This window comes from Artibeus jamaicensis, unplaced genomic scaffold (genome assembly GCF_021234435.1).
Source record: "Artibeus jamaicensis isolate MK-2021 breed Jamaican fruit bat unplaced genomic scaffold, CSHL_Jam_final scaffold_369, whole genome shotgun sequence".
In the NCBI taxonomy this organism is placed as follows: Eukaryota; Metazoa; Chordata; class Mammalia; order Chiroptera; family Phyllostomidae; genus Artibeus; species Artibeus jamaicensis.
Window position 1 is genome coordinate 41,173,811 of NW_026522042.1, and position 23,240 is coordinate 41,197,050.

Consider the following 23,240-nt stretch of genomic DNA (forward strand, 5'->3'; position numbering starts at 1 on the left):
ATGCTTCTCTTTTACATCAATGTTTCTCTCCCTTCCTCTCGGTCTAAAAGCAGTGAAATACATGTCCTCTGGTGAGGATTTTAAAAAAAAGTTCAAAGGAAATTTTGAAAACCAGAAGTATATATTTTTTCAATAAGGAACGATAAAATGGATTTGCTAGTAGATGCGAAACTGATTCATATCTTCTAGTACAATGATATTAAGTGTTTGGGCTCATCTTCCTATGGAGTGGATAGTGATCATATCTGTACCATACACATTAATTCATGTTATTATGGACAAGAATCATTTGTGTTGCTGCCAGTTTTCTACAACTTCTGCCCCTACAGAGTTTTTTAATAGCCTAGTCAATAGCAAGATAATGAAAGATATAAACCCTTACAGGCTTGCTAATCCTCTTGGGGGTTCACTGTATAGCTTAACAGGCCACTGAAAGGAGAGCCATTCATCTTTTCTGCACAGTTCCAGGCCTTTGCGGGTTGTTCCTGGTATGTGATTTTACTAGTGAAAGTGTGAACATGTGCATCGGTATCCTGGATCTCTGCTAAGGCACCAAAAATGGATGGGGACGCCGCAAACCACAGTTCCTTTAGTAGTTGCCTAGCTCGGGAGTGAAAACCTGGATGTCAGAGGGTACATTTCTCCCTGTCTCTAATACGTGTGACAGAATGATGCATTTGTTCATTCCAGGTGATGGGATGATTATTGGATTATTTTTCTATACTTTTAAAATTTCATTGGCCAAAAAGTATATATAAGTTTATGACTGTTTCTTTAACTTGGTCCAACCCTTTTATTGTAAAGATAAGGAATCGGAAGTCTGCCTGGCTTCTGACGTGTTCAGTGGCTCCTGGTCTTCTGGCCCAGTTTTCTTCCACTTCAGCTTTCTTCTTTGTTTAAGGAATAGCCAAGTGTTCAGATTCTATTAAGGTATTAGGAAATAGTTAGCAGATGTTCATATCCAGGAAAGCTTTGGTCTATAATTGGTCTCCTGTGCAAATTTATCAAATTTTTCATCAAGATGAATTAATAAATTATAGCCTAGCTTTTGAGAATTACTGGGGCTCTTCTTATGCAGTTCACGGTGTGCTCGCTGCCCCTCCATGGTGGGCAGTCAGATTCCATAATGAGTGTTGACCTTTCAAGTCAGCCATGGATGTTAGAAATTACTGCCTTTCGGGGTTTTTCCTCCTCGACTTGTCTTGCCATGATCAGACATGATTGGTATTCATGTCTCAGAATGAATGTAATTTAAAATTAAGCTGAATTTCAGCTAGTCAGAACAGTTGCTAAAGGCCACAGCCTGGTGGGCCTTGCGGCTTTTACAGCCTTAGTTGGGGATAATTAGGTTTCTCTGCCAGGAGAGATGTGACAAGAGCCAGATGTGGAACGTTTACAGGTCCCAGCAAGCCCTTCCCATGGAACCCTGAGCAGGACAGCCTAGGAAGAGATAGAGCATGGCTGCTTTGGGCCAAAAAATACATTCCCCTCCCTTCCTCAGTTTAGCAACCTGTATTCTTCTTTGTCCTTCACACTGAGTCAGACCAGGCATAGATGATGACATGCGTGATCCGTCACGCATGGTCTAATGGTGATCCCAATAGATGGAAGGCACTGTTGACAGTAGTTAGGAGATTGTGAAACTGCTGTGTCGAATGGGAACAGTAAACTCAAGGAACAGGACTGGTGCCCTGTTCAGTCCTCACTTCACCTGTGTGAGCCCAAACACCATGCAGACAAATGAAAGACTTCCTTCTGGTGGCCTCATACCACCCTACAGCACTGCCACGTGAGTGCCCATGCCCATCCAGCTGTGACGTTCTTATTTAGAGTGTCTGTCTGGGCCTGCCTCGCCTCCCAGCCCAGGGGCCAGCCGAGCCTGCTCGCGGTCATTGTCTTTCCACCTCCTCATTATTCTCAGATCCCTGGTCCACAGTGGTTATTGCATGGTGTGTGTCTTGCCTGCAGGGGGTTCTTTCCAGAGAGGAACAAATAGAATGGGGTGAAAAGAAATGCTTACTGGCCCCATTAGCCTGAGTTGGTACAAAGACCACTTTGCCTTTGTCTCGAGTTGCACATGGCTGTCTTCTCTGGCTAAATTACATTTTGCAAGTAACAAATGTACCTGTGCCATCATTGTGCCACCTTCCCAATTGAGAGAACAAACTGAGCCTGGAGTCCACAGGCAGAGTAGGTGTCTCCATGGGTCATTTCAAGTGGAGAACTGAGGAGGAGGAGGTGCTTTGTGGGAAGTGGACACCCCTGTGTTCGGCTTTCAGATCAGATCACAGGCAGGGTGAATGGCTTTCGTTTCTTCTTCAAGAGTAAAGCCGAAAGAATGCTTTTGGGAATGAACTTGAGCTGAAACTCGAGTTCGTGACTGTCCTTCTATTTCATTTGGGAATTACATACTTTTGTTCCTAAGGCTGAAACTAGAGGTAAATCTTTGCAAGCTCAAATGCTTAGGTGAGGATAGATTTTTAAAAAGTTAAGAGACTTCTGCCATAGTAGAAGTGGTGTCCCTGTTTTACCTGGTAGGGCATCTTTTCGGGGGGGTGGGTTGACATGGCCTGAGAAAAAGCAAGCCTGAGTGGACGTAGTCATGCTGGTGAAAGGGATGGGACCTCGATTTTGCTGCAAGTGGCCGTGTTTCTGCTTTATCATTTTACAGAAGAGATGTGGGTGGTGTAGTCAGGAGCACCTGAGAAGGCGCCTCACTCTGGGATGCCATAAGCTTCTCCTTTCATCAGCAGAAAAGAGTGTGATACCTGGATGAATAAAGCATGACAGCAGAAGTCAGCTCAGCATTTTGCACTGGCATCATTATTAATATGGGCAGGCCAGGTGGCTGAGGCAGTCAAGGTGGTAAATACCCATAGCTCCTGTCTACCTGGAGTTTTCTTACTGTGGGATTAAACGCAGATTTCTATTCATTTGTTGGGATTCAGGCACCTAGAGCGAAAAGATTAGGTGACTCTCAGAGATATCAGACACAGGGTGTTAAAATTAAATAACTTCCCCTTTCCCCCCAACCTGGGATAGTTATCTATAGAATATCTTAGTATGGTCCCAGGATTTAAAAGTATTTATATATCAAGTTCTATTCATTTGGAGGTTAAATATAGTATAAAATACTCCTTTATCCTTAAGGATGTTAGCAACATACACACTCATTTGTGAGGCCAAGACCCTGCTTTATGAGTGTGGAGATGTATTTTGTGCACACATGCAAATCTGTCTGACCTGGATTTTATAGTCTTGTCTTACTAAGGAGCATTTCATCACGTGCATCTTCCTGTTGTTGAGAGATTGTTGAGAGATTCAAGAAAGTTCCAAGTATGTTGCCATTTTAATATTGTCTCTAGCTTCATGCTGAAGATCCATATTGAGGTTAGATAAGACACTTTCAGCTTTGATTGGGATAGCATTTGTCAGTAAGGTATGCCAGTTACCTAATGTTTAGTGTGACATCCAACAGTACCTTCAATATGGTGAGTGGTTCAAATTCTGAAGGTTTGTTTTTAACTTCTTTAAACTTGTTCATGTATTTATACATGAAAATTCTATTTATTACTCTGAAATGCATTTATAGTCATCTGTAAAGATTATACATCTTTATAGAGGGAAGAAAAAATGGATGACTATAATATAAACTTTTTTCATAGTTTATATTTTTTTATTGGCCAAACAAATAAACCATTTCCAGGTTTTGTCTAGACATTTATTTTTGAATCTCATTTTAAAAATTAGTATTTTTTACCCTTCTATGATAGACTTTTAAATAACTGATAAAAATGTTAGATTTTTTGTTTGTGTTTTCTTTATTATAAACCTAAATTATTGTCTATTTATTTTGCTGTTGTGGTAGTCTGCTAGTCATTCTGTATCTCTTATTGAAAATTTAATTTTTAAAGTTTTCTTTATATGAAATATTTTCTAAATTTTAGGTTTAAGTAAGTTAGCATATTTTAGTAATATCCCTATTTAAGCTACTCATCAGATTACTGTTTCTCTTTATTTACATTTTGATTTGACTTACATATATGTGATGATTGATTATCAAGAGAAGATTTTCATAAATGAACAAATGTTAAATATAAAAAATAATGCAAATAGCTGTTTTTTTGAATTAACTCTTGTTTCAGTTAATTCGCTTAACTAATAAATAACTTTGCTGAGATTTCCAGGGTATAAATCTGTCCTTTTTAAATTTATTTTATTAACACCAGCAGGTTGATGTACTTAAAATATCTGTACTGAAATGAAAGGAGACATTAATTTGAATTAACACTAAATATATTATACAGTTTCTTCTTAAAACAGTCACACCATCTGATTTAATAATTATGAATTTAATACAGTTTTTGATAGATGAGTTGATAATATCTCAATCCACCTTCATAATTAAGTATCAAGGGTCTATTCTTATTCTACAGCTTCTTTAAGGCTGAGTAAACATGATCTTAATTATACTCACAGATAATGCTAGGGAATGTTGATTACTTCGGTAAGGAAAATAGAATGATGCAGCCTGACCTTAAGAAATTATAAATATGGAGATGTTGACAAACGGTGATACGCAGCAAACATCTAAGAGAGGAGATTGGTGTGCAAGTCAATATTGCTGAAAGAAATTGGGTTTGGTTAAATGTATCATATGTATATTTAGAAATGCTCCTTTCAAGTATTTTATACACACTTTCAAATGTATCCACTGTATCTAATTTAGAAGTCAGGTAAAAATTCTCTGTCAAGAACCTACTCTAACATAGGTATGTTCTGAATTAAGAAGGCACTACGGTAAATCTTTAGTGGTGGTTGAAGGTGCCCCAGTGTGGGAGAATGGAATTAGGGTGCCCTGAACCTTACTGTAGGTCAGGTCAGTGTGGTAACCTGCTGGTGTTTATTGTGCTTTTCTAATGTCTGTGCTGATAGTAGAGAATGAAGCACCAGCCTTTACTGAAGAACAGCGAGTGGAAGTCATATCTACCTCACCATCAACCAGTTTTGCATTTGCATTATTCTTTGAGGCTAGTGAAAGTTACTTTGGAATAAAATTAGCCATTTTATGACTTTCTACCAGCAGATATAAGAAAAAAAATAGTTGCCCTGTGCCCATATATAGCAACTTATTTCTATGAAAACAGCAGGTAGTGTGCCTGTGAAAAAAAGGCCTTCACTGTTATGTTCATACAAAGTAGAATCTGTTTTTGTGTCTCTAAACTATTTACCATGCTACGGAATTTGGATGCAGTGCATACGATGAAAAATGAATGAGTGGTGAGGGACATTTATCTGAGGCATCGGCTGTTCAATTGACAAAAGGCACAAATATGAAATTTGTCGAAATAATTAGATTTTTAATTAGTGCATCATTGTAAGATTAATGTCATTGCGCTTCATTGCATGTCATTTTGTATTAGAAATTTCATGTCGACAAAGATGCTACCTGTGGTTTGCTGACTTGAATCCTTAATTTATCACTTGTATGTATGGCGTGTCACATATTTGCAGTCAAGACCTGAAAGAAGGCATTTGGTTGTCGCTTCACTGGTGGTGAGGAATACTGATGATGCTATACAGTGTGAATACTTTATATTTTCTAGTATTCAAGAGGCAACCGCCCCTCAAATATTACTGAGTGCATATCAGCTTGCAAAAAGTTTGGTAATAGTATGAGGTTGTTTAACTGCTAGTCTATGCCAATTTGAATATGATTGAATTAATGTTAGTATTTACGCTATGTTCTCTTTTTTAAATGTTTTTCCTTTCCTTTCGACAGCTGCCGAACGAGCAACCGGAAAAGCTTGATAGGCAATGGACAGTCCTCAGCACTTCCTCGTCCACATTCCCCTCTCTCGGCCCATGCAGGTAATTGGTTCTCTTTCCTTGAGTTTTGTTTCACTTCTTTTTTGCTGGTTTTTCAGAACAGTCCAGGCACTTCGAGATTCAGATGTCTTCATGCCTTGTTAGCTTGGTTTTCCTGTTGGTTTATCACTAATTTATTCTCTCTGATGTTGGCCCAAACCTTACTTTCTTTAGAGTATTTGGACTCTAAAATCGAGACTTTCTTTTTACGTGGGGTCCTTTTAAAATTATTTCTCTCTATATTTCTAACTTTGTGAATGCCACAAGCCGTGTGTGTGTGAGGGTTATTTGGGGGAAGCACATCCATGCTGGTTCACAGGAAGAGGATTAGTGTTAAGTACTACAGGGGAAGAAAAATGATCTCTTTCCTCCATTATTCCAAGTTCCGCACTGGGAATCCTGTAAGCAGAAACAGATTAGCAAGAGGGAAGCATCCAAACTTATTCAATGTAAGTTTTGTGTGATGTGTGGAACATGCATAAGGAAGTGAAGACTCAAAGAAATGGTTACACCTAACTATTTTTTGAAAAAGACTAAAAAAATACGATGAGGCAAAGGTGAGCTAATAATTGTGGTAAACTGGGGGAAACTTAGCAAGGCCCGTTGCTCAGATTCTTCTGTGTCCCTTATCGTTAGAGATGAGGATGTTTCTCCACTGCAGGCACAGGGAGAGTGAACAGCTGCCACATTCAGGCTTTCGGCCCTGATTTAGGACAGGCCAGAATGCGCTTCCTGCACACACTGCTTCTCGTTCCTTCAGCTCAAAATACTCAGTATGCCGGGATGATCTATTGTAGTTGGGCATTGCATGCCCTGTACTCTGTCAGAAATAGTCAGCATTTTCTCCCTGAAGTTGAGCTTGTTTCATATATATTAGTGATTACAAACAACAGTATGAGTAGACTAGACTGAGTCTTCTTTCGTATGTATGTACAAATTTATGTAAAGTTTTACCTGTCAATGATGCAGTAATGATCCGTTTCATTTCTAACCAATGTGAGGCCAATAAAGATTCAAAAGATGAGGCCCTTGGGCCCCAACACTAATTATAAGGAAGGTAGAACTCTGTTAAAAAAAAATTGCAATGAAGACTGCTTTCTACGTTACGTGCATGTATGTGTATTTTTAAAAGTTCTGTCCAAGATGGTGTGAACAAGAAAAGGGTTAATTCGAATCAGGAAGGTCTGAGAGAGAGAGTTTGAGGAGATACTTGATCAAGATGTTGAAAGGTGAACAAAAGCCGACAGGTAGAAACGGTGAGAGACTGGGTCTTCCCAGTCAGTGGCTAGAGAGCGGGAGGTGCGTGCTTGATTGTAAGAGAACATAAAGGTGGAAAAAGAAATGAAAGCCAGAGAGTGGAAGGAGTTTTGACTTTGAGTGCCCTTCAAGGATTTTGAGGAAGATCTGTGCTTGGGAAGATGTCTTCAGGATTGTGAAGGATGATGGGTTAAAAGGATGAAGATTTAATCTCTTCCCTTACACTATTGTGATAACTCTAACGTAACACTGATGGGCTTTCAGATGCAGTTGATTTTATATATTTAGAATTAGGGCTATGATTCTTCCTTCCAAGTCCTTTTGCTTGTGGGGATGGGGGCTCTCAACTTGAGAGTGGGGAGAAGGGAGAGACAGAGGTAGTTGTCCATTGGAATAAAATTTTCTTTTATGCATAGTAATGAATAGCAGATGGTAAAGTAAAAAATGTGAAAGATGCATCCATAGGATTATGATGCCGTAGCAAGACCACTGGAGTCCAGAAATGCTGCTTCCAGGCAGAACTTGAGAGAAACCTGTGCACAAACACAAGAGAAGACATGTCCTAGACTGCTTATGGCAGCCTCCCATGTCATAGCTAAACATGTGGAGCAACCTAAATATCTGTCCGTTGAAAAACTGATAAATGAACTGTGGCACAGTCGTCCCCGGAACACCGTGCGTGTAGAAGAAAATGAGGTAGCCCCTCACATATTTCCATGGGTGAAACTCAAATGTAGCATTGGACGGCAAGAGCAAGTTACAAAAGAATGTTATTTAAACCATTCCCATAAGGCTAACATGATCTACAAAGAATATTTTGTTTAGGGATTCATACACATATATATACACATGAATATGTGTGTATATGTGTATATATGTTTGTAGCAAGGGTATAAAAGAAAACATGGTCATTTAAAACACCAATCTCATGACAGAAGTTGCTCCTGAGAGTTGGGAGGGGGGTCTGCTTGGGGAGAGGAATAAGCAGTTGGTAATGCTGTAGTTCCGAAGCTGCGTGACGTGCACAACTGTTTATGTGGTTACCATGTACACTTTGAAGATCTGTGTTACATCATCAGTCAGAGCTGGCAGGGGTCAAGCAAGGCCTCGTACCTTCCTGGGGCTGGAATTGTTTTTTTTTGTCTTCACCTTCCCCGGCACAGTGCCTGACAGTGGACACCAGGTGCTGAGTGAATGACCAATTCCATTTGTTACACGTAACTCAATAGTGATTACAAAAATTAATCGTACTCCTCTTTATAGTGTTCTGAAGTAATCGCACCACATTTTATGTACCTTTTGTTTAGTCTTCTATTACTGTGATTTTCTTCAGTTCTTATATTGAGGTCAGAGAAAATGTAGTTAAGGCTTTAATGATCCTTTTCATTATTTTTTTTTCTATGTAGACTTAGCCTGAACTCTTCTTTCTCCAAACCTAATTTTGGTATTTAATCAGAGGAGTGGGCCGAGAGGAACCATTCTTTCTGTTCGGAGAGGATTTTTCCTTATGCCACAGACCCAACAGGTTGTTGCTCACCGAGAAGCTGGAGAAGTCTGTCGGGCTTTGTGAGCAATGGCATCTGTCGCAGTCTGGTAGACCCCTACTTCTGTGTAAAAAGAAGAAAATGTAAACGAAGTAAAGGCCAGTCCGCATGTCTTCATAATGTGAAGTGCCACCTCGCTCACGGTGCCCCTTCCCTCTTCATTCCTGTTGCCACCTTCTCTGTCACATGTGTGATCACAGAACGCCAGGTGCGGGTTCCTAGACGTCTCCACAAAACCCAAGGCACAGAAACACTGCCATCTCAGTGCTCACTGACCCAGGAGATAAAAGGAAGCTTTCCATTTTCTCACGGAGGGATGGTGACATGAGTCACACCGCTCAGCACTGACACACGAATTTATACACGTCAAGTGAATCAGCAGAGACGAGACTGTAATTTATTTGTGTAGGTGTATCAGTCGTGCTCTGAGGAAAAGGAGTACTGGCACAGCGTTCGGAGCTTATCATCTCCACAAACAAAGGAGCGTTTGTGGAAAGGCAGGGATTCCTCTAAGAACAGTGGGCAGGGCAGTCCCATTAAGAAAAACGAAGCTAGAATATCCCGGACTTCTATTTCCGCGAAGATTCTAAGCATGGAATTTAATACAGAAGCCACAAAGGAAAACACTAGTGTGTCTCTCCTAAAATGAAATTTTCCATGTCATAAAGAAAATCAAAACAAAAAGTGTGAAATGTTTTTATGCTTATAACTGACAAACATCTGATTGCCTTTATATTAACGACCTTGTATAAATTAATTTGAAAACTGGTGAATGGACCAAGAGAAAATGGGCAAAAAATGTGAATGGCCCATCACAGAAAAAAATTAAAATTGGCAACAAAAGCATGAAATGTTGATTCATTGCAATTACAAGAGGAATGTGAACCAGTATAAAGAGATGGTGTGGTTCATGCAGCATATTGTCAAACATTTAAAAAAAACTGGTAGAATCCAAAAAGACTAAGGTTGTGCTGAAGCAGTTCCTCTCATATAATGCCCAGGGTGGGCAACAGTAGGGTTACAGTTATAATACAAATAAATAATACGATAATTAATAAATAACGATACAAGAAGAAACTTTTGTGTGCTCACAACTGTGAACCTACTTTTGCCTGTCTCTCGGTACTACTGTGGAGGGATTTTGCGGAGGTAATTCAAGTCCCAAGCGAGCTAACCTTTCCCACAGAGGTTGTTTGAGTGAGCCTGACCCAGTCATAGGAGCCCTGTAACAGAAAGATGTGTTTCTGGTTGATGGCAGGAGAAGTTAGAGATGTGAGCCTGAGAATGATGGGATGTGGCAACTGTGGGCTTGAGGATGGAGGAGGGCAGCCTCCAGACGCTGCAGACAGCCTCGGGCTGACCGCCAGGATGAAAGGGAGACCTCAGTCCTGTGACCGCCTAGTGATCTCAGTCTGTCCACAACCCATTTGAGCTTGGAGGCAGATTCTTTCCCAGTCTCCAGATAAGAGGCCAGCCCAACGGAGGCTTTGATTTTAGCCACATGATGACCCAGAGAAGGAAAAGTAGGTGAGGGTTCCTGGGGACTAGCAGCTCATGATTTTCTGCCTTTCTTTGATTTTGGCTTTACGATCCCTTGGGAGACCCTGCTGTGCTCTAACAAGCCTCTCTGTACTCGGACTTCTGCCCCATTGAATTGTAAGATTAGTAAATAGATTATCATTTTTAAGCCACTAAATGTTTGGTAATTTATTACATAGCAATAGAAAACTAGTGCAAGTATTATTTTGTTTTCTTTATTGCTTTTATTTTTAGAGCCCTATTTTTTAATTTTTTTATTTAAATATTTATTGTATTCTTTTCTCCATTACCATTCAGTCCCCTGTTCCCCCCTCCCGCCAGCAATCATCACACTGTTGTCCATGTCCATGAGTCCTTCCTTTTTGCTCAATCTCTTCACCCCCCAACTAGCTGTCCTTATAAAGTCATTACATGCTAATTTTCTTACCTTCCTATTCCCCAAAGATAAACATTACTGAGTTTTTCTTCCCTTCTTCCAAAATTTCCATATGAATATGTATAAATATATTTGCTTGAATAATTTGGTTGCAGGGATCTTGAGGAGACCGTTTTAAAATTATGCCTACCGCAGTATCATTTCATTTTGTATTTGCTTCTGATGCTGAAAGTACGAGCTCCAAAAGTTGTACTTCTAGAGGATGAGCTACAGACTAGATACAGATAAATAACTAAGACCTACTGATTCTAGGCTTTTAAAGTAATTTTTTGTGTCTTCAGAAATTGTTTTCCTTTGAATTCACAGATGATTACTTAGACTCATTGATAAGGGGGTTTCTGAGAAGAAAGATGGAAAGGAGTATCACTTTCCTATTGAACAACTCAGAAAGCTATTAAAGACAGGAACTATCTTTAAAAAGCCCGCATAACCCTTTAGGTTAGTGTCTACTTGGAAAAGTTATATATATGAAACATGTAAATTGTATATATCATTTATATATTAAATTTATATACATAAATAAGTTTATATACAAATAAATTTATATAAATTTATATAAATATAATAAATTTATTATATAAATAAATGAATTTTCTTTATTTATTTATAAATAAAATTTCTTGGTTGGTTAGTCGCCAGTGTACTCATTGCTGCTCTGTTTACCAGGCTGCTTTTCCAAGATGTACCTGAGCTAAAATTTACATTCCTCCCAAAACTGCGCAGGGCCTCCCTCTTCCCTTACTCCTCGCCAGCACCTGCTGTTTCTTGTCTGTTGGGTAATCGCCATCGTAACAGGTGTGAGGCGAGTATCTTAGTATGTTTAATGTGCGTGTTCTATTAATCTTTTGTAATGTCATCGATATTCTTTTGTGATTTGCTCTTTGACTTTCTGATTAATTTAAATGTTTTTCTTTCATTCTTTTGTGGAACAGTTTGTCCATCTTTTCTTTCCGATTTCTTCCATTTTTGTGGTCATTGTGTGTAGTTGTTGAGTTTCATTTATTAACAAGGCTGGTCTTGCCCTAAGCATCGCCTGCTGTGACCTCACTACTGCTTCTGCCCTTGTGTGCTTGACGAGGCTGGTGTCGGTGATGCGTTACTTCCCTTTCTCATACTCCTTAGTATGTCATCTAGGGTGATGGTTTTTCCAAGCAGTGAGCGAGGTTTTGAGCTACAAGAGTTTTTCTGAATTCTTCCTAAATTTATAGGCTAGCCTTCAAAGGGAAGAAGATAGGAAGCAGAAAACGGCATCAAAAGAGTTTCTGCCTACTCCCCAGATGACCAGAGGGATGACGAAGTTACATATTTCTGCTGAGATGTTTGTGGGACCATCAGGTTTTGCAGGCAGCTGCTGGGAACAACTTAGCTAATAGAGAAGGATGCTCTTCTGGTATCAGTGCAAGACTGTCCCTTGGACAAGGTGAGAGTAGGGACACAAGCCCTGAACGTAACAATGCCCTGTGTCACTTATTTTGTGACTTTCGTTCAAAAGCCTTTACTAGGTTTTTCACACTTGAAACATTATTTGCCAAATTGTTTAAATCTGCTTTGTAGGTCTTTAATAAAAATGTTCATTCAACAAGGCAGTCACCTCTTTCGGCTGAGTACACATGATGGTTCAAGACGAATGATTCCCTTGCTTCTTCGTGTTTGGGTACCAGAACAAAGCCAATTGTGTGCTCACAGGGTCGAGGCAAATTGGTTGTTAGCCATAACAGAAATTAGGTTTCCCAGCGCCCCATACAACCACTCTTTCTTTAAAAAGTAGAAACTTTTTTTCTGCTCGAGAGGAATCGCTGCTTCGGTCACTCATTGTCATTTTTTTTTTTTTTATAAGTGGATCTTAACAAAATCAACTGAAACCTGTAAAACCTGTGCTCGGTTTAAAGCACCTTGAAGTCTTCTTTGTAAGAAGTAAGGTTGTAGGGTTTCGTTTCATTGTGCTTAAAAAGTCAGCCCTGGGTGGAGCATCACCTGTGGATCATCTGGTGTTTTTAAAAGCCTTCAAAGGGACTGAGACCAGATTTCTTAATCCAGTGTGTGTGTCCAAGTTTTATGATTTTACAATGCATCTGTTCTGTGATTTCAAGTATTTCCTAAGCCAGTTTCTCTGAATGAAGGAGCGTGCCCTCTTTCCTCCTCCCTGCTGTGCTCACAGCTTTGTACCGTAATCCCTAGCCTTTGTGTCCTTGCTGATTGTTGGCCTGAGTAGAGACACATCTTGCCCTTCCTGCTTAAGGAAAAGGATGATAAAATCAGATGGACTGACGTCAGTGGGTTTTCCAAGCCGGGCTGTTGCTTTGTGTTGGATCAGTAACAATGCATGTAGCCAACCTCGCCAGTCATTTTCCCTGAGGACCCCTCTGCCGAGTGGCCTCTGTTCACCATCTTGGCCCTTTGAGAAAACTGCAGTGTTTACGTGTAATTTATTCCTAACGATAATTTAAGGACTGGCACCTTTCATATTCCCCTAATCTCTACATGTAGAATTTAATCTGAATGGGCTTTGATGTAACTGTTTAGCTTCTCCATTCTCAGCTGAAGCTTTTGGAAGCTGACTTATGAATTTAATTTTGAAACTCCTCTGTGTTAACCAAAGTGGTGTTATTTTGGGTGGTTTGGTTTGGTTTTCATTCATGGGTCCCCTGAGCAGGTGCTCAGGAAGAGTTTACTTTCTCATCCTCTGGGAAGAAGGATTCTTCATTCTTCTTTTATTTTTAATCAGAAATTTGCCTTTTTTGTGTGTGTTTATGTGTCAACTGTGGGTTTTCCTCAGTTTGGTTTGATTGCTAAGGTAGCAGTTGGATCATAATTGCCTGTTTTACGAGTGAGAATGGACAGTATTTAGTGATAAACTCCATGCGAGGTGACAGAGAGGCGATCAGTGGAGTCTCCCCGCCGTCCTGCTGAGGAGATGAGTGGGTGACCCGGCCTTTCCTCGGGTGGACGGGTCAGGAATGATGTGAGCTAATGCTTCAGAGTGCATTTTGCTGTATATCAGGTTTAAGATGCCCATGAGATACCTAAGTGACAAAGAGTTGTTATATGGGTATGACTTCAGGGGCCGAGTCTGTGCTGGTGATATCAGTTTGGAAGCCATTCATTCATAGATATTATTTAAAACCTTGGGAAGGGATGAGATCACTGAGAGAAAAAGTTTTGGGCTGAGAAAACAGAACCTGCAGTTGAGTACAGTGCCAACAGTTAGAGGTTCTGAGGTGACAAGTAGCAGCCAGAGACTGAGACACCGCAGTGTGAGTGGCAGGAAGGAAAGAAGAAAATACAGTGTCTCAGAATCCGGGAGAAGACAGGGCTCCCAGAGAGTGGTGACTTTATTATTATTAAGTTGATAACAGTGTGATATATATATTTCATTGCTTTAAAATGTATAAAATGACATGGAGTATGTCTTCCAAATTCTTGCAAGTTTATATTATTCACATTGCCCCCCCCAAAATTTTTTTTATCTTTTTTTATCTACTCTTTGAAAAAAATTGTAGATTTGCTTAGGTTGAGGGCTGCTTTTATTCCAAGGTCTATGATAAATGTTTACCTTGGAAATAAGAAGTGCATTTAAAATCCTTGCTCAGTCACTTCTGTGCTCACCCTCCAGATTTTCAGAAGTTGGTGCTCTCAGGTGGGACAGCTTCAGTGACAGCCACGGGGACTGGTTTTTCTGGCACGGTGGTGCTTCTGGCTCAGTCTTTACCAGCTTCACCCAGAGTCATCTCTGAACTTGAGCTAGTAACCCTTAGCTGTATGTAGATACAGACTATCTCCAGCCCATTAGCTGGCAAGAGTGTGGATTTGGATCATGGAAAAACTCGCTGTTTCAGAGAGATAAAAGAACTTGAGGCAGAGGTTCCATTAGCGTGGCGGCCTGCCATCTGTTTTCATTGAGTGCCCAGGGCCCTCGATAGAAGGCCGGTGGTTCAACATAACCAAAGTGGCCTTTACCTGTTGGGCACCCGGCCAGAGGGGTTGAAAATCTGTACTCCAGATTCAACTTCATGTGCTAAAGAATGTTTCCTAAGTACCATGTACAGCAGTGCCATCTCTGTCTTTGAACCTCTCTGGCGTCATTGTAATAGCAGCTTTAATGATGCTTCAGTGCAAATTTTTGTGTTTGTTGCAGCAATATGTGAGTACTTCTCTACAAAAGCCATGCACATTGCAGGCTTTTCAAGTTCTAAGCTTTTATGTCAGGAGTGGCAGTGGGTAAATCCAGAGCTTGTGCTGATACGTTATGGTGCGCAGATACTGTGGCAACCCTCACGGTGCAGAGGGCTCCGCTGTGGGGAGGAGCTGCCCACCCACACTCCTGCTTCAGGGTTGACAGCCAGTTTGGGTTTCCGTGGGCTATGGAGAGAAAGGTGGAGAACATTTAGAAGAAGATACATGCAAGAAAGTCACATAGCTTAAGAAGAGTTGAGATTTGCTTTAAAAAAACTGAAATATTTTTGGTTTCTAAAAAATGTCTTCAAAGCCCTTTTTTCTGTTTATAAAAGCTGTGTGTATTTATTGTAGAGAATTTGGAAAATGCAAGAAATTATAAAAATCATCTATATTCTTATTCATTGCTTAGAGTTAACTACTTAACATTTGGGGTTTTGTCTAAACATATATATTTACATATCTACATCTATAATAATATTACATGTATGTAGACATGAATTTGTGCATGCAAACAGAAATTAATGTACACACATGCATTTGTATATATGTGTGTAAGTATGGGATCAGGAATTTAATTTTGTCTAGGTCATTTTCTTTCCATGCTACTTTGAGGTTTTGACATATCATTAAATGTCTTTCCCAAATGCTTGATTTTAATCAACATAAAATATTTCATCTTATGAATGTGCAGTAGTTAGTTACCTTCCTCTAAATGAATACTTGGGCTCCTTCCAGTTTTTTATTCTTATAAATAATGTGAACAGTATTACACAAAATTCTTTTTGATCGACTCTGATTAGTTTCTCAACTGAAACTGGGAAGTCATTCTTCAAGATGCTGGCCTTCTATTGTCTTGTATTTGTATTGTTAGGCCGTCCATTGTTGCCTGAGACCCTAAGAGTCAGAGATTGGGTCCAGGGGAAATGCTCTTTAATGCGCACTGCAAGGGACATTTAATAAGCATTGAGAATGTGTTATGAAGGCACCAGAATAACTTGGCATGCACCTCAGTACATCTCAAGTGTGTTCTCTGTAGGCGAAACAATAGTCAGTCCTGTTAAGCTTCCAGGAACGTTGTACCCAGTGACGTCCTGGTGACCTGGAGACATTGTGAGGTAAATGAAGGAGGAACTGGTACATGAAGCTGCAAAGCTGTTCACAGATCACACTGTGTTCCTGCTTTTCCAGACATTGAGAACTGGACTCTCGCTACTATGTAACTCTGTAATCCTGCTACCCAGGCCTGTTAATTTCAGGTCTCTAACAACTGATACAGTAATAAATACTGTATGTGATAAACACGGGACCTCAGGGTAAAAGTCTGGGTTTTGCTTACCTCTGCCAGATACCAGCAGTGCTTCTTTGAGCAAACACTCTATAGGGCTCAACTTCCTTTTCTATAAAGTGGAAATAATAGAACTTGTCCCTGCAGCCTCAAGTGAATGATTATATTTGATAGTATTTGCAATGTTATAAAGTGCCAAACAGTGTGAGGTTTTAAGAAACCACTAAAGCATCGTTGTAACCAGTCTGAATTCATGATGTGGCTTAAATAATAGGACCCCATAGTGTGTAAACTCGAAGCAGATTAGAGCACGGGCTTGTTGGAGTCTCCAAGTGGGTTGCTGACAGTGGAATGTGGCATCTGCGACAGTTTCTGCCGGGGCACGTTTGTAGTATTCTGTGACATTTGCATCTTGACACACCAGCCTTTGGAAGTCCCTCCGCTGGAGCACTTACATGGGCTTAGAGCTGATTTGGGAAACAAACAGTGTGTTTAAAAAAGTCCACTCCAGTGGATCAGAACCACAACAATTCCAGAGGAGCTGCCTCAGGCACAGGGAGTAGGAAGGGTGGTTTGGAGTGGGGTTCATTGCCCCCTAGTCCACCTTTCCTTCAACCAGAGAAATCAACTTTTGTCACAGTTTAGGCTACAGAGTAATTTTTTTGCTTGAGCTAAAGATCAAGATCAGAACCAGGTCTGAAGCCCTGCTCACTAGTGACTGCCTCTCGCCTATTTCCCAGCCAGGCCCGGGAACCTGGCCCTGAAGGTGCCCTCTGGACGGAGCAGGAAAGACCTGGCATGTCCGCAGAGCAAGCTCTGATTCACTCTTCTTTTGGGGCCCTGAACACAGTGTCTACATCAGTGGTTTTCATTCGTGTCTCTTCTGTCCTACTCTGTCAAAGAACTTGGGACCACCACATGCCCGAAAAGGGGATGGGGGAGAGCTCATGTTCCCAGAAAGAAACACATGGGCTAACATGTGTTTAGTTGTTATGGCTATCATTTAGGGTGTGTTTTAAAGATAGAGGAAAAATTCCAGATTCATTTAGGAATGAACTACGGTGCTGTGATACTTTAAAAAAGTAACTGGTAGTCAGGAGCTGAACAGGGAAATAGTACACCAACGAGTCCCCGCACGGCTGTGTCAGGTCAAGGATGGTCGGCAGGAGGTGGCACCTCCCTAGTGACCAGGAGAGAGTAAGTTCATCCTTTTCCTTAGATCTAAAAAGTTATATTTTAGGCTAATGTTTTTAAAAGTGTTATGGCAGTCTGCTATCAATCACCTATAACTTTGAACAATTCTCTTTAATTTTCTGTTCTGTTACAGGAGATTATATTACATGCATTTTTCTAACATTCTTTTTTAATATTTCTTCTAAGGCTATGTAAACTCGATATTTCTAGTTCTTTTGTTTTAAAGGATTCTTTTACCCTGTGTTCTCAGGATTAATTCATATTGGCCTTGTGTTCTTCATTGGTGGCCTGCTTTTTAGTGTTCTAGAACCTGAGGAAAGATGATCTCTCAGCTTCTGAAATGTTAAGGAAAGAAGTTAGCGTGGGTCAGCAGTATGGGCTCTACAGACCAGAGAAGGAGAGCAGAGTGTGCCCGAGTTACCACAAGCGTATTCTAGATATGGTCACTGTCCTTCATTTTATTATCATCTGAGGATGGATATTCCGCTTAGAAGGACTTCTGATGGAAAGACTGGCTGTCCTGGATCTCTTAGGCACACTTGGAAGGCCATCTTCAAAATGTGTCATCTGGAGTAGGAATACATGCCCGTGTGTGGTGAGCACATCCATACACAGGAGCAGTTAGGCGTAGAAGCCCCTCTTTGCACATGTGGGAATGTACTGGAACGCTGTAGTAGTGACCAGGGGGACCAGTCATTAAAGGAGTGAATTTAGCTTTGAAGGTTGTGAGAGCGGGAGTGTGAGCTGTGCATGCATGAGAGTGAGAGATCCTCAGGCAAAGAACATAGAGGACATGCCCCACTTCAGTGTTTAGAGATGCAAATCCTCTTACTGTTTTTATTCATCGAAATTGAATTGGCATATAACCGTGTGTAAAGTTTAAGGTATACAGCTGTCGTTTTGATATGTTTATATATTGCAATATGATTGTTACCACCATAGCATTAGCTAATACCTCTGTCGTAGCGTATAATCACCATTTCTTTTGGTGGTGAGAATGATGAAGTCGAGTGTGAAGTCTACAGTGCAGCATTATTGACTGTGATCTCTATGCTGAGCATTAGATCCCTGGGACGTTTTTCTGCTAGTTTCAAGTTGGTACGTTTAAACATCTTCCCAATTCTTTCAGCCCCAGACCCTGGTAATCACCATTGTACTCTCTATTTCTCAAAGTTCAGTGTTTTTAGATTCTACGTATAGGTAAGATCATACTGTACCTGTCTTTCTCTGTCTGACTTCTTTACATAGCATAGTGTTCTCAAGATCCCTCCAAGTTGTTGCAAATGGCAGAATGCAAATAATTTTAAATAGGCCAAATGCAGGAGAAGAAGCCAGCTCTTCAGTGGGTAAAAAGCCACCTTCCTTGTGGGATCAGTAATTTGGTTTGGGAATGGACACGTTCTGGCATCCTCAAAATTGAAAAAGCTGGTTCACATTGGGTACTTTTGTGCCATTATTTCAGAGGGAAATACGCATTTTCAAGCCTCTCAATTGTCACTTCATTTGACAGTTTCGGTTTAGAAAAAGAGAGGCCAAATGCAAACTTTTCTCCCCTCACACGGAACCAGACAGACTCTTAACATCAAGAGATGCATGTATTTCCCCAACAACAAACTCCACTGAGGTGTATAGCATGCTGTCTGCTTTGTCGGAAGTTCTGCGAAGCTGTTTTACTTCGTTCCTCCTCTTCTTATTGTTGACATAGTGATGGAGACTCATTTCTCCTGGTGCTGTGAGGCTTTAGCCATTTCTGTTGTGAATATGTGGCTATCTAACCTGACTCCTACTTCCCATTTTGTTTCCTGAGATGGTCTTTACCAGCAAGATAGAAATTACAGTAACTAAATGTAAGTCAGTAACATCAACATACCTCAGAGTGATGGGTTTTACTTAGGGGTTGTGGTTTGTTAGTTAATTATGCTTTTTATTGAAATATTTGTAACGTTCTATAATAATACAGGATATTGACACTATATCAATGATTGGTTGTATCCTTATGAAGAATTACTCCATATCCAACACAACATCTCATGATTCAAAAACAGCCAGCTTACCCTGATCAGTGTGGCTCAGTGGGTGGGGTGTCAGCCTGCAAAGCGAAAGTGTTTCCAATTGGATTCCTGGTCAGAGCACATGCCTGGGTTGCAGATTCAGTACCATTCAGGGTGTGTACAAGAGGTAACTGATTGATGTTTCTCTCTTTCATCGATGTTTCTCTCCCTCGGTCTCCCTCCCTTCCCTTATCTCTAAAAAAGTAAATTAAAAAAAAAATAAACAGTCACTTCTAGGCTAGGCCTCAGAAACTGTGTGGCAGACGGCCTGAGGGGCAGAAGGTGGCTTCAGATTGAATACCCTGGCAGCGGAGACTCAGCATCTGTGCCCATGGCCAAAGAACCTGGAAGTCACATCCCACCGTAGCAAGGCTGATTTGGGGGCTGATCAGGGACTTCTATTGCCCTCCCAACTGCCTTATCTTTTTTAATCAGATTTGAAAAACTCCACTTTCTGTTATTAAACATTCATGCCAAATAAATTGGGGATTCTTTAATTTATATGGGTATATCTTTTTGGTGGAGGACTAAATAAATGGAACAAAAGTAATAATTAAGGATAATATTGATGAAGGTTTTCTCAAGTTGGAAGAAAAACTGAGTTACAAAAAAACCAAACAAAACAAGTAAAACTCTGCCCTAGATATGGTTTTGTGACTTTTAAATTTGTATGTGATGAATGAAAAATGTCTGAGTGTCTGAGTAAGTATCTGAACAGAAAGACATGATTGCTTATGAAGGAATGACATTCATGCTGGTCTCAGACTTGTCTTCCACAGGTTGCCAGATAATGGTGTGGAGACCCAAGAGCTCTATTTGCTCAGCTCTTACATGTATTGTATGTATTCATGCATTATTATATATTTGAGATCACACAAAAATATACCTTCCATGTATTTTCGATGACTGAGAGTTACATTGAAATAAATGAATAATTGGGAAGATGGTACCTAAAAGTACTATGATGAGCATTAATAGAAAAATGAAAGTTTGAACTATTCTTGAAATGTAATGGCATAAATAATGACTTACTGGTAACAATGTAGACCTACAACTGCACTTGAGTGAGATGAGCAATGGAACTGTGGCAGAAGTACGCATGTGCCAAATTCCTTGACTTTGGGGAGTAGGTCATGATATGAGTTATACTGTATTTCTTTTGAATTTATTAATTAGTAAACTATACATTCAAGTGTGTTTTAAAATTACCTAAAGGCTATAACTTACTAGCATGAAAAGCAGTGATGTTCTTGTATGTCACAGACCAAATTATTTATATACCACAGAGTATGAAAACTACCAACCCACTTCTCTTTGAAATATCAGTGTTATCATTTAATAGGTAAAGGGCCTCGTATTGTAATCTGTAGAAAACAACTTGACTTTTAAAATAAATGCATACACTTGGATGCATTACAAATCAAACTTAAATATAAAAAGATTTAATGGAACACTATAAGAATTCTTTACTGGAAACTATTGAGGTTTATCCCAAGAATACTGATTAATTTAATGCTATAAATACTATTAATACATCATAGCAGTAGGTCAAATGTTCATCTGCGTAGATGTGGAAAATGTACATTATAAAATTAAATATCCATTTCTGTTAAAAATTGTTTGGAAAATGAGAACGAATGGAGAACTCGATAATATAGTAAGACATACGTAATTTAAACTAATGGCCAATATCAGGAGCAAAACCCTAGAGGCATTCCGTTAAAATCTCTTCCTGTTAATATTTAACTTTTTCTAGAGATGCTTTGTAGTCAAGTAACACACAAAATGGAAACAAAATCTATAACTCCAAGGCGGTAACATTTGTTATTTTCAGATGATATAAATAACCTACAATATCCCAGAGAATTAAGTATATACATATTAAAATTAGCGAGAGTATTCATTAAGTAGGCAAGATGAATATAGAGAAATTAATATTATTATATATTACCAACGGTAACCAGTTAGAAGTAATAAAGGAATCAATTTTTCATAGAATTTAACTCTTTCCCCCTAACCCTCTCCCTGCCTCACCTCCCCAACAAAAATGGGACATAAAATACCATGCCTTTGAACTAAACAAAGAGAAACTCTTGAGTCTTGCTTGCTATGAAGAAATAACAAAACTCTATTTGAAAGCTAAGCTATTTTTGAATAATGAAAAGACATGTCATGTTCATTTGAGAAAGGCTAAATATTACTTCTCTAAATCAAATTACAGTTCTAACTGTGTGTGTGCGCACGGACTGTTTCCTTCATTGCAGGCACCGCATCCACTCTGTCTAGTTCGAGCAGAGGGGTGACCTGTCGAAGTCTATGAGGCCGCACCCAGGATTTTCAGGAGGCCAGAGCACTGCAGGCCGCACAGCCTGGGGCAGCTCCCAGGCCGCACCGTGGCCCTGTGCCAGAGCGAGCCCTGGCTGCCGCCGCCCTGGCCCCTGGACTCCCGAAATTCTTTGACACTGCTGGCCTCCAGGAGAGATGCCCCCTCCACCGCTTTTGGCACAGAATTGATTCCTTTGGCACATACTTCCTTGTGTTCCCCCTTTTCCAGCCCAAGTTCAGTTTAGAGTTAATTTTCAAAGCCTTGCCTACACTGTAATTGCAGGAAAAGCTGAAACAAAGAGGGTGGTGGCCTCAACCTTGGAGAGGCAGGTCTCATAATATGGGGAATTCCTCTTATATAGGTCCATTGCTCGGAAGATACTGGGTGACAATAAAGACGACAAATGCTCATCGTGGTAACTTGACAGAGACCTTAGCATCCATCAGGAAGACTAAGTGGATATAATTGGCCAAGTAAATTCCATGAGTTAGACCTGACGACCTGAAATTAGCGCATGTCATCTTGTGATAGCAATGCCAGCCGTTATTTACACGTGAAAAAAATGGACAGGGGTTGACGGTGAAGTGAGGGGGAAACTTCACACACTGCCGAGAAAGTAATAGTTTAATCTGGAGATGGCACTGGGAAATTGTCTAGCTAAACAAAAATGTACAAGGTAAGCTATCTTCATACAGTATATTAAAATGATTTTCACGCAGACTTTAAATTACCTGTCAAAATTAAACCCTAAAAAGCAAAATTAATATCTAGTTGAATATTTAATATGTCTAAGATGGGGAAGTAATTTCTGAGCATGAAAAAGTAGATGAAATTACTAAGAAGAAGATTGATAATATGAGCATGTTAAGAGTTTAAAATTCTGTAGCTTAAAAATGCTATGAACAAAATTAAGACACTAACAAATGACTGAGAAAATAATCTATAATAAATATGATGGGCAGAAGTTTAATATTACTAAGTCATAAGTGGTTCCTTTTTTAATGAATGTAAAGAAATTCTAATGCCTCACTGAGTAAATAGGCAAGGGACAAGAACAGACAGCTCACCAAAAGAAGTAGAAATGGCAAGTAAACAAATGAAAAGTTTAATCTCTCACTGGTCAGATAGATGCAAATCACAATAATGAAATACCAGTTTTCACCTGATTTGCAAACATTAAAAGCACACCTGGTAATAATAATTTTTGGTGATGGCATAGTGAGATGGGTATTCTAAGTACATTCTAAGTACATTGAAGGCCCCTGCCTTGGATCTAGCATCACTAGGAAAGCAAGAGTCTGCCACGGGTGGTGGGGGGTCTGGTGGGAGATTGGAGTGTTATGGCATATATTGCTGAATAAAAATCTTTCTTACCTTTTGTTCTGAATAATTGGTGTTGGAAAACATTACAAAACTGTTTAGTAGAATGTTTGCCTTAATTTTTTTGGTAGCTTAAAAACATGTTAGTTAAAAATGTCCTAAGTCTAAGTGGTCTGTGCTAAGACTCCACATTGTAAAGCATGTATCTTGTAGGGGAAACATCAGAATTTTGCTTTGCCGTGGC

General features: G+C 39.9%; 1 protein-coding gene across 11 annotated transcripts in view; it reads left to right on the forward strand.

Annotated features, from left to right (window-relative positions):
- Positions 1–23,240, forward strand: part of MAST4 (microtubule associated serine/threonine kinase family member 4) — a 524,826-nt gene that overhangs the window by 415,462 nt on the left and 86,124 nt on the right. For all 11 annotated transcript variants that reach the window (XM_053657255.1, XM_037150788.2, XM_053657256.1 and 8 more), the window contains one exon: positions 5,783–5,871. In XM_053657255.1, the coding sequence (XP_053513230.1) occupies positions 5,783–5,871 (89 nt within the window). The remainder of the gene's footprint in view (positions 1–5,782; positions 5,872–23,240) is intronic.